The sequence below is a fragment of the Thamnophis sirtalis genome, unplaced genomic scaffold (genome assembly GCF_051295495.1).
Source record: "Thamnophis sirtalis isolate CommonGarterSnake01/CBP01778 unplaced genomic scaffold, rThaSir2_p1.2 scaffold_2, whole genome shotgun sequence".
Taxonomy (NCBI): domain Eukaryota; kingdom Metazoa; phylum Chordata; class Lepidosauria; order Squamata; family Natricidae; genus Thamnophis; species Thamnophis sirtalis.
Window position 1 is genome coordinate 39,478,929 of NW_028261382.1, and position 12,901 is coordinate 39,491,829.

Here is a 12,901-nt window from a genome sequence, read left to right on the forward strand (position 1 = left end):
GGGACACCAGGAAGCGATGATGGAGCCTTTGGGGCTTTTCTTCTCGCCTCCTTCCTTCCCGTAGGTGACCCAGGAAGTCAGGGCGCGCTCGGCTAACCGGGGCTGCCGGCTGCCCCAGGAAGGCGGAGAAGGGCGAGGAAGGGAGGCTGAGCAACGGCTGGGAAGGCAGAGCCAGGAGTGCGGGTAAGGGTTGGTGCAAAGTAGGGGGGGGGGGAAGCAAAGCAGCCCTAGATGGGGAGCGAGGAAGGTTTCTTTCATTGGCAGGAGCAGGTGGAAGTGGGGGTGGGGGGGTTCTCTTCTGCCTCCCCCACCCCAAATCGGGAACCAGCCCTGCCTATAACGGAGGAGCAGCTTGCAAATGACGATGATCCAATAAGATCCCATAGATTAGGCCTCCTCCGAATTCCATCAGCCGGCCAATGTCGGCTGGCAACTACCCGGAGGAGAGCCTTCTCGGTGGCTGCTCCGACCCTCTGGAACGAACTCCCCGTGGAGATACGTACCCTCACCACCCTCCAGACCTTAAGTCCTGGCTTTCCCCTACAGGCCTGGGGCTAAAGATTTCAACCCCACTCGAATAGTATGACTGTTGTGCTCTTTTAATGATGTATTGTTTTATGTTTGTAACTTGTTTGTCCTCCCTCCCCCTGAATTGTGAGCCGCCCTGAGTCCCCTCAGGGAAAAGGGTGGCATACAAATAAAGTATCTATATTTATATCTATATCTTGTGCAAAAAGGGCTGGCGGCTGACCCTACAGCCTGCTCGGCGTTTGTGGTGTAGGTCTCTATTTGGAGAGCGTAAGAAATAGGGAACACGTGTAACTCAAGCCCTTTTCCCCTGGAGGGTTTGTTCCTTGTGAAACCAGAGTTGGGATGGCTCGTTTCTCCTCCTTGGCCCCCAACTCTTGAAGGGGGCCACCTTTTAAACTGACATTTGCCGTGGTCTGTTTCCACCTGATAGGCTCAGGAAGCCGCCTTTTCAAACCTTTTTCTTTTCTGCCCCGTGGCTGCCACATATACACAGTTCCTCTTTCATCACGCGCAAGAGGTGTCCTTACCTGATGCTGCCAGGTTCATGTTTGCTCAAGATTGGGCCCTCTTCCATGAGCCTTGGAGGTTGCTGCCTATTTCGCCTATCTTACGGACTTACAATAGCTTAAAAAAAATCATTAAAAAAAAAGTTCGCTCTCAAAATCTGGCTGGGAAAATAAGGGAAGAGTCTCAGCATCAGGTTCTTTGGCAAAATGAGGACTACGATCCTGTATAGTCCTTTCCAGCTTTAACCAGCTGCCTCTACCAAGGTGGTTGAAATATTATCCTTTCTGTGGTCAGCATTTAGAAAAAAAGAGAAGGGGGAATAAACAGTCTTTGGATTGTATTGGTACTACAGCTCCCAGAATTCTCACTGGCGTAGGAATTCTGGGAACTCTGGTCCCAACACATCTGGATCCCATGGAAACCAAGTCTAGAACTTGCTTGCTGGCCACCCTTGGTAAGCTAATGAGCAAAACTTGTATGCTGCTTTATAAAACGATTAGTCTGATGTTTTCAAATCCCTGTTGGGCGTTATTTGATACTTCAGTTACCTTGTGGTTGATTCATTAAATCATGCTTGAGCAAACGGTGGTTTAGCATAATAGATGAGCTGGGGTTTTCTTTGAGTTCACGCAGGAGGAATCATGTTCTCTGAGCGTAGGATCTGTTCCTCGCTTCCCCACAGAGAATGCGTTCTAGGTTGTGGGGATTGAGTCAAAAGTGTGGGGCAGGACCCATCATCTATTAGTGGGGTGGCTATGGGGAAGTTGCCTGGGATTTGCGTGGTTTCTTCAGACCGGTCGTTGAGAGAGGCCTGGCAGGTGAACACAGATGGCACAAGTCCGCCGCTGTTTACACAATTGCATTTCTGTTAGGCTTACACACCCAGCAGAGAAGCCATGACAACGTTGATCCACCGAGGGAAACGCGTGGAAGTCGGGAGGCATGCAGAAAAGCGGCTGGAGGCCGAAGAACACGCTGTGGTCAACCAGACTTTGGGCGAAGAGGATCCCGGAGACTCCAAGGACATCCGTCTTACTCTCATGGAAGAGATCTTGCTTTTGGGTCTGAAGGACAAAGAGGTAGGCTCAGACTGGATCTCTCGCATTGGGGAGTGGGTGGGTGGGATTCTTTCCTATTTACAGTTCTTGATCTGTGCCATCTTTTCCCCCCAGTAAGGCTCCTGACAATGTACAGGAATTTAGATTTGGCTTGTAAGCAACAAAAAGTACTCAGAAATAAGTGTGATACAATTTGATAACAACTCTGCACAACTAAAAACCAAGTTTCCTAAACAAGCCAGCAAGCATTAAGAAAAGCAGCACAGCAGCTTTGCAACATGATATGTGAAAGGGGGGCAAAGAAAAATCCAGTCAAGTCAGAAAATTGAAATCCAGCATCGGATTCTGCTTCCCCTTTGACTGAGGTCACCGAAGATTCAGTTGGGGGTTTTAACAGTGCTGGTATGAAGGAGCGGAGTTCATTATGACGGTTTGCATTTTAAACCGGCGGTAAACTGATCCCTCTGGCATTTGTTTTAACCAGCAAACCAGTTCGCCAAGGTTTTTTTTGGGGGGGGGCCAACACCAAGGCTCATAACTCTCTCCTAATTAGAAAAGTTTGACGGGACTTAAGGAGGGGTGTGGGAGAGTCCAGACTTCCCAAGAGCCTCCTTGGGCACTGCCAATCCAGCTATCCTTACTAATGTATTCATGGCTTGGGTCACGTTAAGTCCTGAAATGTTTTAATTTAATGCCATTGGCAGGAGAAGAGACACTTTCTTTTGGAGTCAGTTCTCAACAAACAGAACCCGATTTAATGAAAAACCAGGAAACGGCAGCCTCTGCCAGCTTGGCTCTCTCCCTCCAGGCGGAACAATAGGAAACTTGGTGCCCGTGTTTGTTTGTTTGTTTTGCCAGCCAAGTACGTGTGCAGGAACTCCCGTAACTTTGGGCATCGCAGATAAGAGTGGGGGGAAATGATTCTCCCGGAAGTTGCATTTGGAGGCCGTAACATAACAAACCAGCATTTAACCTTGGTTTGTTGCGTACATAACTCCTTGCCCTTTGGGGACAACGTTTAAATCGTGGCGTCCCAATTCCAGCTCCACCTGTTTTGTGACTTTTCGGGAGCTTCACTTCCTGCTCTTTCACGGGGACGCCGGACACATGACGCAGGTTCGCTCAGGGAGAAAACTGGTGCTGGTTTTCCTTGATTGTCCCTACTAACAGTGTCCAGATGTAGCTCCCATCCTGGATTATCCTAATTTTGCAGGCCGGGAAGCTGATCGTAATGAGACTGAATAGAAAAAAGACAATCGCTGCGGGATTGTAGAAGAATGACCAACTTTTTTAACAGCAGCAAATTGAACCACTAAGTAAAAGAATCGGTGGGATAAAAATACCTTTTTACTGTATACTTTAAGGATTCCCAAGACTTGTAGCTGGGATTGGCTTCTCTTGCTTGTAAAAAGATGCGGGCAAAATCCTCTATTTGCGTCATTTGGACTGACAGAAGTCATAGAGGGCAAAGGGACCGTAAAATTGTGTTTGGCTTGAAATGGAGCCAAAAGGAATTAAATCCCAATGTACTTCAAAGACAAGTTTGAATCTCTTCCAATCAGAATAGAGCTGGAAGGGACCTTGGAGGTCTTCTAATCCAACCCCTTGCTCAAGCAGGAGACCGCCATTGTTGCAATGAGGGTGAGGGAAAGGTCCCACTTCCTTTTCTTCTTATGATTTGCTATCAAACCATTTAGGAGAAAGAAGAGATGAGGGGAAAGAAAAAAAATAACTACGGAAAACACAAGACTAAACTGCCAAGGGATTTATAAGCATCATAAAACAATGAATTGAGGGCAGATTTTGAAAAGAGCACCAAGTTCTACCTATTCAAATGTGTCACTTGAAAACCACAGGTGGTTTTTTAAAATCCCATTTTTCCTCCATTACTTTCAGGAACAGTGTAACGATTTTATTGGATGGTGAGAAGGAAAGGAAAGTTGGTGTTTTATGACTATTTGCATATTTGAGAGATTTGGGGTTGATAGTAATTTGTGTGTGTGTGTTCTAGGCTTAACAGGAACTGTAAAACCTGTTTGTTTTTGGTGTCCACCTTTTAACTGTTCACTCAATGTTCTCTGCTACAGTTATTTCCGGTATAAACTCCCTATCTCCGCTGTCAAAGTTGGAAATATAATCTAAGGAAATATTAATTTAGCAGGGCCTTTTTAAAAAAAAAAGCAATTAATCACAGCTAGCATGCTTGGTTATTAGGCATAGTTACAAAGTTTGTAGCCATTATCCTAACTGACTTATAATTATAATAATCTTAGAATCACCAGGCAAAAGAAAAAAAACAGAACAAATTAGATATAATATGACTGATTCCCCTCCACACACCTGCAAGAATGCAGGTTGTAAAATACGACACCGAACTTCAGCTTATCTAAGTGACAAGGTTTAATATCTCGAATTTAAACTCTGCACTTACGGATACTGTCTTCCTACTCAATTTAATAATAGTTTTGCTGCTCTCTGTTTTCATACCTTTTTCTCAAGAACTGGTGTGGGGCCTTTTCTTCCCATTATTAAATTGACAACTAGGAGGGAGGACCTCCGGCTGACATTTGTGTGCCAGGATGTGTAACAATTGTGCAAAATGTGCTGGGGAATTAACCTGTGGGTAAAGGGATGCGGTGGCTCAGCGGCTAAGATGCTGAGCTTGTCGATCGGAAAGGTTGGCAGTTCGGCGGTTTGAATCCCCAGCGCCGCCTAACGGAGTGAGCTTCCCGTTACTTGTCCCGGCTTCTAACCCAGCAGTTCGAAAGCAGGTAAAAAATGCAAGTAGAAAAATAGGAGCCACCTTTGGTGGGAAGGGAACAGCGTTCCGTGCTCCTTCGGTGTTGAGTCATACTGGCCACATGACCCACGGAGACGTCTTCGGACAGCGCTGGCTCTTCGGCTTTGAAACGGAGATGAGCAGAGCCCCCTAGAGTCGGGAACAAGTGCCACAGATGTGCGAGGGGAACCTTTACCTTTACATAAAGTCTGGCAGGACCAAGGTGGTGTGCAGTGAACATATGTGTGTGCAGTTTAGGAACTGTTGAGCTCCCTCCGCTGACGTCTCTATTCCTCGTCCTCTCAGGGCTACACATCTTTCTGGAATGACTGCATTTCTTCGGGGCTGCGAGGGGGCATCCTTATCGAGCTGGCCATGCGAGGGAGGGTACAGCTGGAGCCCCAGTCCATGAGGAAAAAGCGCCTGCTGGATCGGAAGGTAGGCGTCAACCCTGAATCAGCCTTAACTCTGGCCATTCTCTTTTCTGTAGCTTTCTTTTCGCCTTGCTTCAGGGCTGACACAGCCTGGAGCGAAGGGGCCCAGTAGAAATTTTTTAACTGTGTATGTCTTTATATTTTGTAATTTTGTTTGTTTCCCCCTCCCTTGAATTGTGAGCCGCCCTGAGTCCCTTCAGGGAAAAGGGCGGCATACAAATAAAGTAAAGTAAAGTAAATAGCTGAGGGTGTTTGTAGACAAAACAAGATTCTTCCCCCCTGGGAATCAAGGACGTCGGTGCAGGTGTTCAAAAGGTGGAGACTGAGGTCACCTGGCAACCGGACCATATGCTGATTGGACCATGTGACTGGGGACTCTGTGGGAGGAAGTGACAAAAGTTTCACTTTTAATTGGGTGTAAAACCAGGAACGTAGAGCCGGTTTTCCACCAGGCCTGTGCCAATTCGATATGTTCTTTGAGGAATGTGCCTGCCCTGGAGTTCTCATGGTTGGGGATGTTATTACTTGCAACCGTAGGATTTGCTGTCCCTGCTCGCCCGCGCTGTGAAGGGCCGCGGTGCCTTCTCCTCTTCAGCGCACAGACCCCCGTGTTCTTCTCCCGCTCAGGTCCTCCTCAAGTCGGACGCCCCGACCGGAGATGTGTTGCTTGACGAGACCCTCCGCCATCTCAAGGCCACCGAGCCGGCCGAGACGGTGCAGACTTGGATTGAGTTGCTCACCGGTAAGTGAGATTGGAGGGCTGCGTTGCGGGGCTGCTGTGCTCACTTCTCCAATCGCAACCGTTGCCGCCCCCCTGCCAAATGCTTGCAGCGTGGAAACGGGTGACATCCTTCCCGGAGCCTGCCGGTTCCTGTGGATGGAGTCACGCGTTGCCGTGAGCCTGGGTTTTGTGGTATCGGTTGAAATTGGCTCCATTGTGACTCTTGGTTTCAAGCCACCACAGTCCAAATTGAAACAAACAAACAGAAAATGTTGTTTGTTTATTTATTAATGTTTATTAATAGGACTTGTATGCCGCCCGCTCCCTAGGGACGTTGTACTTTATGTCTCAGTGCAATGTGTAGATTTGGATGGAAAGGGAATCAGTGAGTTGTTAAATTGTGGAAGAAGCCAGCGTTAGCTTGCTTCAGAGACCCATTCAACTATAAACTCCAGAAATTGCAACGACCGTCAACCCCAAAGAAAGAAATCAAATTAGTTTCTTCCAAGAGTTGGGGAATTCTGGCCATTGCCTCATTTTCACGAGCTTCGAGTCAGCTTTTAACTTCATCCAAACTTTTGGGTGTAACTTTACCCCAGAGGTAAATAGAGAATTGGTTTGTGGTGGATATAAACCCATATATTTTGGAGATCATCTTCAAAATCTAGGAGGGAAGAGAAGAGAGGGGGGGGGGAGGGAAACATTTCAGGCAGGGGTGAAATTCAGCAGGTTCTGACGGGTTCGGAGAACCGACAAATGCCACCTCCGCTTGGCCCCAGAGTGGGGAGGGAGTGGGGACTGTGCAGTATCCTTCCCCTGCTAAGAGCCGAGGTGGCGCAGTGGTTAGGGTGCAGTACTGCAGGCCACTTCAGCTGACTGTTATCTGCAGTTCAGCGGTTCTAATCTCACCGGCTCAAGGTTGACTCAGCCTTCCATCCTTGCGAGGTGGGTGAAATGAGGACCCGGATTGTTGTTGGGGGCGATATTCTGACTCTGTAAACCGCTTAGGGAGGGCTGAAAGCCCTATGAAGCGGTATATAAGTCTAACTGCTATTGCTATTGCCACGCCCACCCAGCCACGCCCACAGAGCCAGCAGTGAAAGCATTTGAATTTCTCCACTGGTTCCAGGCCGTCCTGTTCAAAGCTGTTGGGGGCTTCCGTTATAGTTTGCCCACGGAGTGGACGTTTGGGTCCTCTGGACAGACCCGTTTGGTGACTCCGAGTGGCCCCTTCCTTTGCAGGTGAAACCTGGAACCCCTTCAAGCTGCAGTACCAGCTCCGCAACGTCCGCGAGCGGATTGCCAAGAACCTGGTGGAGAAGGGCATCTTGACCACCGAGAAGCAGAACTTCCTCCTCTTCGACATGACCACCCACCCGGTCACCAACACCACGGAGAAGCAGCGGCTGGTGAAGCGCCTGCAGGAGAGCCTCCTCGACAGGTGGGTCAACGACCCCCACCGCATGGACAGGAGGACTTTGGCGCTGCTGGTCCTGGCCCACGCCTCCGACGTCCTGGAGAACGTCTTTGCCAGCCTGGTGGATGAGAAGTACGAGGTGGCGATGAATAGGTCCAAGGACCTGATGGATAGGGACCCCGAGGGGGAGGCCGCCAAGGCAGCGGGCACCGAGATGATCTGGGCCGTGTTGGCGGCCTTCAATAAATCCTAAACCCTCCCTGGCGCGCGCCTGAAGTTGGTTCCAAGCGGCTTCGGCCCCCTTTTTGTTGTCCTCCAGGAAGGAAGCCCGTGGCTTGGTGGTGCCTTTCCCACCTTACTCTGAGCTTTTCGGTGACTGCGGCTTGCCAGGCCCACCGCCGGCCTTTGAAGCTGGGCCTGAAGAGCTCCGTTCTGTTACAGCCCTACCTTCACACACACACACACACACACTCTTCACACTGTCACACCTTCGTCGGGGGATCAGCCGAGAAGTTTGTGCGTTGCTGTTCCTCTGGATCCCTGGTTGATTCCCCCCCCCCCCCCCGAGACCCCCAAGTTAAAATGAAGGGACAAAAGGACAGTTCTTTCTCTCTGCCCCCCCCACTCCCTCCTCTTTGCTCTCTCTTCAAATCCTCCTCTTTCCCGCCGTATGGAGGAGTGTGTGTGGGGGGATTCATTTCAGTGGGTGTGTTTCGTTCCCCCTTTTTAAACCTCATGATCTCAACCTCAATTTGGTTTATTTGGGGGGTCCTGCCAGGTTTTCTTCCTCTCCCCTCCCTCCCCCCAATAAGAGTTCCTTTGCTTTTTTTCCCCCCCTTTTCTTCTTCCCCCTTTCTGCTCGTGCTGTTCTTCTGTTTGCTGAATTACAGCCCACGTCTCTATGCAATCCCCCCCCGCCCCCCCGTGTTGTGGTTTTTCCGCTTTTTTGGGGGACGCAAAGATAACGCGGAAGAGTCTTGGCAACTTATGAGTGACGCCCCCCCCCCCCCCCCCCAGGTTGCTTCCTCCTGGTACAGCCGTTCGGATGCCGTGCCAGTTAGATTAAAAGGGCATCGAATCTTAAGAGTTCAACATTATACAAACTGGTTATAGGTTGTTGTTGTTGTTTTTCTCCTGGAAAGGGGCTGGGGTTAAAACCATTCTATTTTATGCGACTTTATCTTGTGAGACTTGTAAGAGGTTCGTTGGCCTCGACGGGCGTGCTTTAGAGCCTGTTTCCAGAAACCATGAGGTCTAGAAACCAGGAGCTGGATTCGAACGGGAGCTGGATTCCAGGCCCGCTACGTAAAACTGTACCTTAAACGCTTGTGGTTCCGCTCACAACTCCGTGTACTTTATAGTTTAGTGCCTTACCATGCGTTCCCAGGGGGGGGGTGTGTGTGTGTTTGAGGCTCCCTGAGCCGCGAGTTAGAACCTACCCTTGGAAGCTAACTACAACGCACGGCCGAGGCTTCGCGGCTCGTCCGGGGTTGAGCCTGCAATGGGTTCCAGGGTCTTGGAAGAAGCATGGTTTCTGTGGGTTTGTAGTCTCTTAAGAGGCTGTTGCCTCGTTATTAAACTCTTTCCTTTCCTTTGAAAGTTGTGATTGTGTGCTCCTGTAATTTAAAAAAACAAACAAACAAAAACACGTTTGTGTGTGTGTGTGTTGTTAAAGTTAAGACAATCGCGGGAGGTTTCTTAACGTACGAAACGGATGGATTTTTAAGACCCTTTTTGAGCAGATTTATTTTATAAAGCCCGCTGAACATTTCCTCCAATGTCGTAGATGGAGGAAGAGATTTGGATTGGGAAGTTGGAAGAGGAAACCCTTCAGGCTGGATGGGAAGAGTAAAAGTTTGCAGCGAGCTAGGTAAGTCGGTGAGCGTCCTCCCCTACTAACGCCTAGAATTTGGGTTTACTAATTCGGCGCAGCAGGACACGCTTCCCTCCCCACACACTTCACTAGATCTAGGAAATCTCCCCCCCTTTTTAAAAAAAAAAACAACGTTAAGTTTACCCCACTTTCCCATAATCTCCCGCCCCCCTCGCGCATAAAACAGCTCCGTTGTGCTTCAGTTTTAAGACTTTCTCCGAATAACATTTTCACCACAAAACAGCTACAGGATGAGGTATTCAAGAAGAGAAAACTTTGGTATAAAATGTACAGCTTTCGTTCCAGCTTTTTTTGGTCTTCTTTCTGCTTTTCTTGTTTACAGGCAAAGGGGAGCAGGGGGGGAAAAAGACTTTGGTTTTTCTTTTCTTTTAAAAGTTAGCACGGTTGACAAACGAAGGAGAAACATTCAATTCATTAATAGATAGTAATGCACTGCTTTGATTTTAAAAAAAAACAATAGGGGGGGGAGACACCACTCAGCTTACGCTGGCCAGGGAGTGAAGAGGAAGGGGGAGTAAATCTTAATTTTGAATGGCAGGGTAGTCTTTTAAATATCTTTTATTCCAGTGGTTCTCAACCTTTTCTTCGTTCCCCCCTCCCCTTTAAATACCCATTGTAGCCACGGAGCCCACCCCACAAATACTTAAGATTTAAATCATAACATTTCTTCCAGCCTTCGTGCCCCCCACTCCCCCGTGACGACACCATAGCCCTTCCTCCCCAGACCACAGGTTGAGAACCACTGTTTTATGCTGTAGAAAAGTTTTGCCTGTTTATTTCTGCCCTGTAAAGCAGAGGAATAATTATTATTTTAAAATAATCATTTTTAAAGTTATCAGCCTGATTTTTAAAGTTATCAGCCTGATTTTTAAAGTTATCAGCCTGATTTTTAAAGTTATCAGCCTGATTTTTAAAGTTATCAGCCTGATTTTTAAAGTTATCAGCCTGATTTTTAAAGTTATCAGCCTGATCTTAACAGGAAGTGATTGGGGTGGGGGAAGTCATGGAAAACATACTTTTGATTTAACTACTGAGGGTCTGGATTTGGTGATATAAACAAGCCCAGATTCTGTTAATTGCTCCTCCCCAAGCTCGACAGGTTTCCACCTTTGAACTATTCCAGAGGTTAAACAAGGCGGGGACGTGTCAGGACTGACAGAAAAACACCCAGCCCATGGAGGTGTCACCGGATCGAAACGTCACCAAGGCTTGGCCTGAGCCCAGGTGTTGTCAGCTTAATCACAGCAGTCTTTTAAATTTTTTTTGTGTGTGACGTTGCAAAGCTTTGGTTCCTGCAGGACGCACGGAACAAGCAAATTAAAAAATAAATAAAGTAGTGACAAGGCAGCTGATTCAGACTCTGGAATCGGGGGTCGAATGGCACACAGGTACTGATGTGCCAAGGACCGTCGGTGGGTATCCGATGGATCCCCTTTGCCAGAACCAGATTCATTGGGACTTTGGAACTAAATCCGTGGAGTTTAGCAAACTTTTGTTTTCTTAAAAGCCATCTATTTAGCCTCGGTTGCCGCCACGCCTTGCCAAGCAGGTGAGAGAGAGGCTGGTTGGTTACCTTCCAGGTCTCGGTTGCCATGGAGGTTCACCGACAAAGAGGTGTGTTTAGGCAGGTTCAAAAAAAAAATCTCTCAAGAGCTTTTAACAGGTTGGCTCAGAACTTGGTTCTTATAGACACTCGCCTGCCTTATAAAAACACCTGATATTTTAGAAGTCGCCTGCTTTTAAAATATAATTTAAATACCAGGGTAAGAAATAGGCCTATTTTAAGGCTTCCCTCTTTCGATTCGATAGTCGAGGCCATATTGGTGAGCGTGGATATTTTTTTTCTGTTTGTCCAGACGTGGTTTATGGACCCCCCCCAAAATTCATTCCTTTTTTGAGAGCGAACAAGTCCCATCGTGCTAAAGCAAAGGTTTATAATCGTGGCTTATTACACAAGCCTCCATTGGCTGGCTTGCATAGAGATTTAAGTCGTCATGGGTGTGTTCGCACAGCCAGAAAAGAAACCGTGTTAGGGTTTATAAACTCAGCTGAAGGGAAGCAAGAACTGCCTTGTTTCTCCCCCCCCCCCTTGCAATATCCTGGTTTTATCGTAATTTCGCGAGGAAATAGATTATTAAAATACGAGAGGGCAAAACTTCTGCGCTAATCTTCTCCTAACAACTTTGAAAAGCTCCAAATGTAAGTACTAAACCTTAGCTATTCGTTTAGGAAATGCGTTAATTGGAAAAGCGGAACAATTCGTCCTGGTATGGACTTCTTACAGCTCTATTTTTATTTTTAATTTTGTTTTGGGCCTGGTTACTTTACCTTTGAACAGTATTTTCTCAGGGTGAAACTGTAATAATAATAATAATAATAACTAAAAAGGTAATAATGCTGATTGCTGGTCAGAACACGGCCTGACGGTTGTCGGAAGTGAGTGGACAACCTTTATGGGGTGAAAATAAAAAAACAAATCTGGGAAATTTTTGAGACCTGGGCAGATAATTTTTTATAAAAAAAGGAAACCAGAATATTTAAAAAAACGGTGTCAGCCGTGAAAAAGGGAGCCAAGGAAGGAAACCTATCAGCCTCATAAGAAGGAGCATAATTGTAATCCCCCCACCCCAATTCCATAAATTTCCAGTTGGATTTGGGCAAACAAATTTAGTCCCCCTCTTTTTTTTAAAAAAAACAACCTGGGATTATGTTGAGAAAGGAACTTCTAGGCCAGCAGCTGAGTCCCTTAAAGTGCATTTATCTTAGCTTCCACTGGGAACACGATGGCCGGAGAGTGGGGTGGTGGTGAGTGGGGGAAGCAGTTTAGGGGGGAAAATGGGGGTTCAGGGCCTTTTCCCCCTCCCTCCCCCAGTGCCCTCTCTGTCCATTGCAAGCTGAGTTTCCGGACGCAAAACCAAGGACTTAAGCCATGCAGGGAATTTAAAAAATAGAACTATCTATTACGACGCACGCACCCATCCACACACCGACACACACACTCTTCCCCCCCCCCCTCCCCGGACACCCACCCACACATACACACCCACACACGAGAGTTTGTTTGCAAAAGGGAAACAAAAAAAAACCCATCTTTGGTATCTTTTTGGTGCAAGAGACAAAGTGAGGTAGAATTTCTTCTTTCTTTTTTTTCCGGTAATTTTGAGAACCTTTGGGACAAGGGGGGGACACCCAAGAGGCATGGAAAGGGGGAGGGGGGATGAGGAAGAGGAGGAAGCAAACAGCAGCCAGCGGGGGTGGGTGGGGGTGGGGGGGAGAAGGTCCCAAAGAGGGGAAGCCAAGGTGGGTCTGGCGCCCTCTGCATAGATGGTGGCGACTTTGACCATTGGTAAGATAAAACACATTTAAAAATTTATGCCAGGAGTCCCCAAACTTGGCAACTTTTGAGACCGGGAACCGGGCTACCCCAACATAGAAGCGAGTTGCCATTTGCAAAAGTTGATAGATGGGTCGATCTTTGATCAAGGGGCCGGATTTTGGGTGGTGGGCCGGTTCCCCACACAAGGGGTCTAATTTCTCCCCTTCTGCCCCAAAGTTTGGAA

The 12,901-nt window shown here is 47.7% G+C and overlaps 1 protein-coding gene across 2 annotated transcripts in view; it reads left to right on the top strand.

Annotated features, from left to right (window-relative positions):
- GOLPH3L (golgi phosphoprotein 3 like) overlaps window positions 1–12,901 on the top strand; it is a 34,507-nt gene continuing 21,606 nt past the window's right edge. The window contains exons 1-6 of one of the 2 annotated variants that reach the window (XM_087705026.1): window positions 1–183; window positions 1,911–2,117; window positions 5,182–5,313; window positions 5,937–6,051; window positions 7,273–7,471; window positions 9,234–9,317. In XM_087705026.1, coding sequence (XP_087561152.1) covers window positions 1,935–2,117; window positions 5,182–5,313; window positions 5,937–6,051; window positions 7,273–7,471; window positions 9,234–9,317 — 713 coding nt within the window. In that variant the 5' untranslated portion in view covers window positions 1–183; window positions 1,911–1,934. Of the gene's footprint in view, window positions 184–1,910; window positions 2,118–5,181; window positions 5,314–5,936; window positions 6,052–7,272; window positions 9,047–9,233; window positions 9,318–12,901 lie in introns of those variants that run through there. The other variant, XM_087705024.1, reaches the window with a different exon arrangement.